Below are 2,489 nucleotides of genomic sequence, written 5' to 3' on the forward strand. Positions count from 1 at the left end.
CTGAATAAAATATATATTTAAGTAAGTGATAAACTTATAAAAAATACCAATAAGTAACAAATCATTTTACAGCTATGTTACAACTAAAGCATAAATTTAATTCAGGAATAGATGGATCGGAAAAAATATCATATTTGCAAAATTGTAACCGATGCTATTTGACTAACTACATAAATAATAAATATCTAATAAAAAAATAAAATAATAATACTATACATAATAAATATAAAAACTAACCTAGTAAAAAGTAGAATCCCAGAGAATTTAAATAGCAATGAAAGAAATATAATAAATTCAATCTTAAAATTACGAGAAGGATAGCCAGACATTTTTATGATTGTAAACAGATGATCGAACATATGTGAAGTAGAGTATGCCGAGGGTTGAAGAAGAGAAAAAACAAGGTTTTCATCGATTTATTGATAGCTAACGTTTTGAAACACTCTTCAGGTCTTTACCAGGAAAGCTGGGCAATCCATCTTCTATTTTTTAAATTTAGTAATGTTTTTTTGGATTTAAATAAGGAACTGGTTGATTTGGTGTCAAGGGAATGGAATAGATAATTTTGAGTCAAGGAAATTGGATAGACAGCAATTGAAAACTATTTTTCTTACTCGCCAGCCAATCTTGTTTCTAATTCACATACGGCCAATCAATTAGATACAATTTTATTTTTTATAGTACCGTCATTAATGTAGGTTTATTTATCAGAACAGCTTTTACTGCTTATAAATAGTCTTTCTTCTGAATTGATTTGTGAGACCAGATATTGAGAGCTCGAAAAATTTAGCTATTCTGCAACACTTCTTACCAACTCCATGAAACCCTATTCTTTAAATATAAAATCTACCTCTTTGCCATGATTACCCTCACCTCTATCGGGAAGGGCTTCCTGGAGTTCGGAGAGTAGAGGGTGCAGCCTTCGGTGGTGACCAGTAAAGACATCATGGTGAGTGGGGTGGCTCCTGGGGTCTTTGCTGCGGCTACCATCGAGTCCACTGGCTTCCTCGTGTGCTTCACCCCCCAGAGCCCTCGGGCCTCCCGCCACCCGAGGTACTTCACCGAGAACGTCTGCGGGAGTTCCTCCTTCACGTCCACCATTGCTCGACTTTGAAGAAAAATAAATATAGACACATGTTTACATTATTGGTATATCTATGTATGTATAAAAAATGGAATGGTTGTCTATAATAAACTTTATTAATAATTTACATGCTGCTTTTCAAAATATTCCGTATCGTCATGGAAAGGTTTAAATCTAACGAAATATTAGGTTTCATAACGCATATGTGGGTGTATTTTATGTAAGGAAAACAATACAAATAATAATTTGCGTTTAATTTTAACTTAATACATGAATTAATATCAAACTTTCAATTGTGTTCATTTACTCTATGTACATACTTAAATCTAGAAATTGCTTGGTCTGCCAGTACCATATGCAGGTAAGTGAAAGTAAAAAATGTTTTCGTTTTTAATTGAAATTGAGTTCAATTTACTTTTACAAACAAGTGGTTCTTAAGAATGGAAATTGAACCGGGAATAGGTTTAAGAATCTAGTTAAAATTGACAGCTAATTAAGGTCTCCTGATAATTATTGTACTTTGATCATAGAACAGACGAACATTATTTATTATTAAAGATGAATGATTATTTGGAATTAATAAAAACTTTCAACGAGTGGAATACAATTACTAACACTTGTGGACTAATTCATTTGTTAGATTAAAAAATCTGTTATACTTTAGAGTGGAGGGAACACTTTAATAACATCCTAGACTCCTCAATACCTTATCATAACTCTCGAATAATGATGTCGAAATAGGAAGATTAAAATGAATTCCCTCAAATCACCTTTAATCTTTGTAAACCTAACGGCTGCCTTAATGACAATGACTCGTAAATAAATCATCTTTATAAAGCTTTCTAAAGTAAAATTAATTTTTAGAATAACTATAGAAAATATAAATTAACTTCCTTAATCTCTCCTTGCTGGAGCAGTAATATAATTACAGAATCACTGAATAAAAAACTAAAACTAATGGACCATATGCTAGAATTGAATAATAAAATAATGTGAGGGAGAGTGGGGAGAGTGAGGGAGGGAGGGAGGAAGAGGGAGAGGGAGGGAGGGAGAGAGGGTTGTGTGAGAGAGAGGGGAGAGAGAGAGAGAGAGAGAGAGAGAGAGAGAGAGAGAGAGAGAGAGATTTTCAAGTATTCACCCATTGGTTTCACAGTACAATTATTTAGTGACCAAAATCTATAAATGACATCATTGGGGTACTGTTATAATTTAGAGACTAAATCTCTAGTATACAGAATATGAGAAATTTTTAAAACATATTCAGTTAGGGTAGATGCCTGGTAGATAATTTTTTTTATTCATTTATTTACTCTTATTAAATTTCTGAAAAAAAATAATAGTAATATGAGATTAATGTTGTTCAGATGAACTTCTCAAACAAAGTCCATCTCAAGGCTGCTCACGG

At 32.5% G+C, this 2,489-nt stretch overlaps 1 protein-coding gene across 1 annotated transcript in view; it reads right to left on the reverse strand.

The window, feature by feature from the left end:
- The window catches only part of LOC106678026 (low density lipoprotein receptor adapter protein 1-A), a 40,915-nt gene that overhangs the window by 3,239 nt on the left and 35,187 nt on the right, over window positions 1–2,489 (reverse strand). Inside the window, exon 2 of the mRNA XM_014416303.2 lies at window positions 874–1,108. Coding sequence (XP_014271789.1) covers window positions 874–1,101 — 228 coding nt within the window. The 5' untranslated portion in view covers window positions 1,102–1,108. The remainder of the gene's footprint in view (window positions 1–873; window positions 1,109–2,489) is intronic.

Source organism: Halyomorpha halys, unplaced genomic scaffold (genome assembly GCF_000696795.3).
Source record: "Halyomorpha halys isolate HHAL.00 unplaced genomic scaffold, Hhal_1.1 Scaffold120.1, whole genome shotgun sequence".
Classification (NCBI taxonomy): Eukaryota; Metazoa; Arthropoda; class Insecta; order Hemiptera; family Pentatomidae; genus Halyomorpha; species Halyomorpha halys.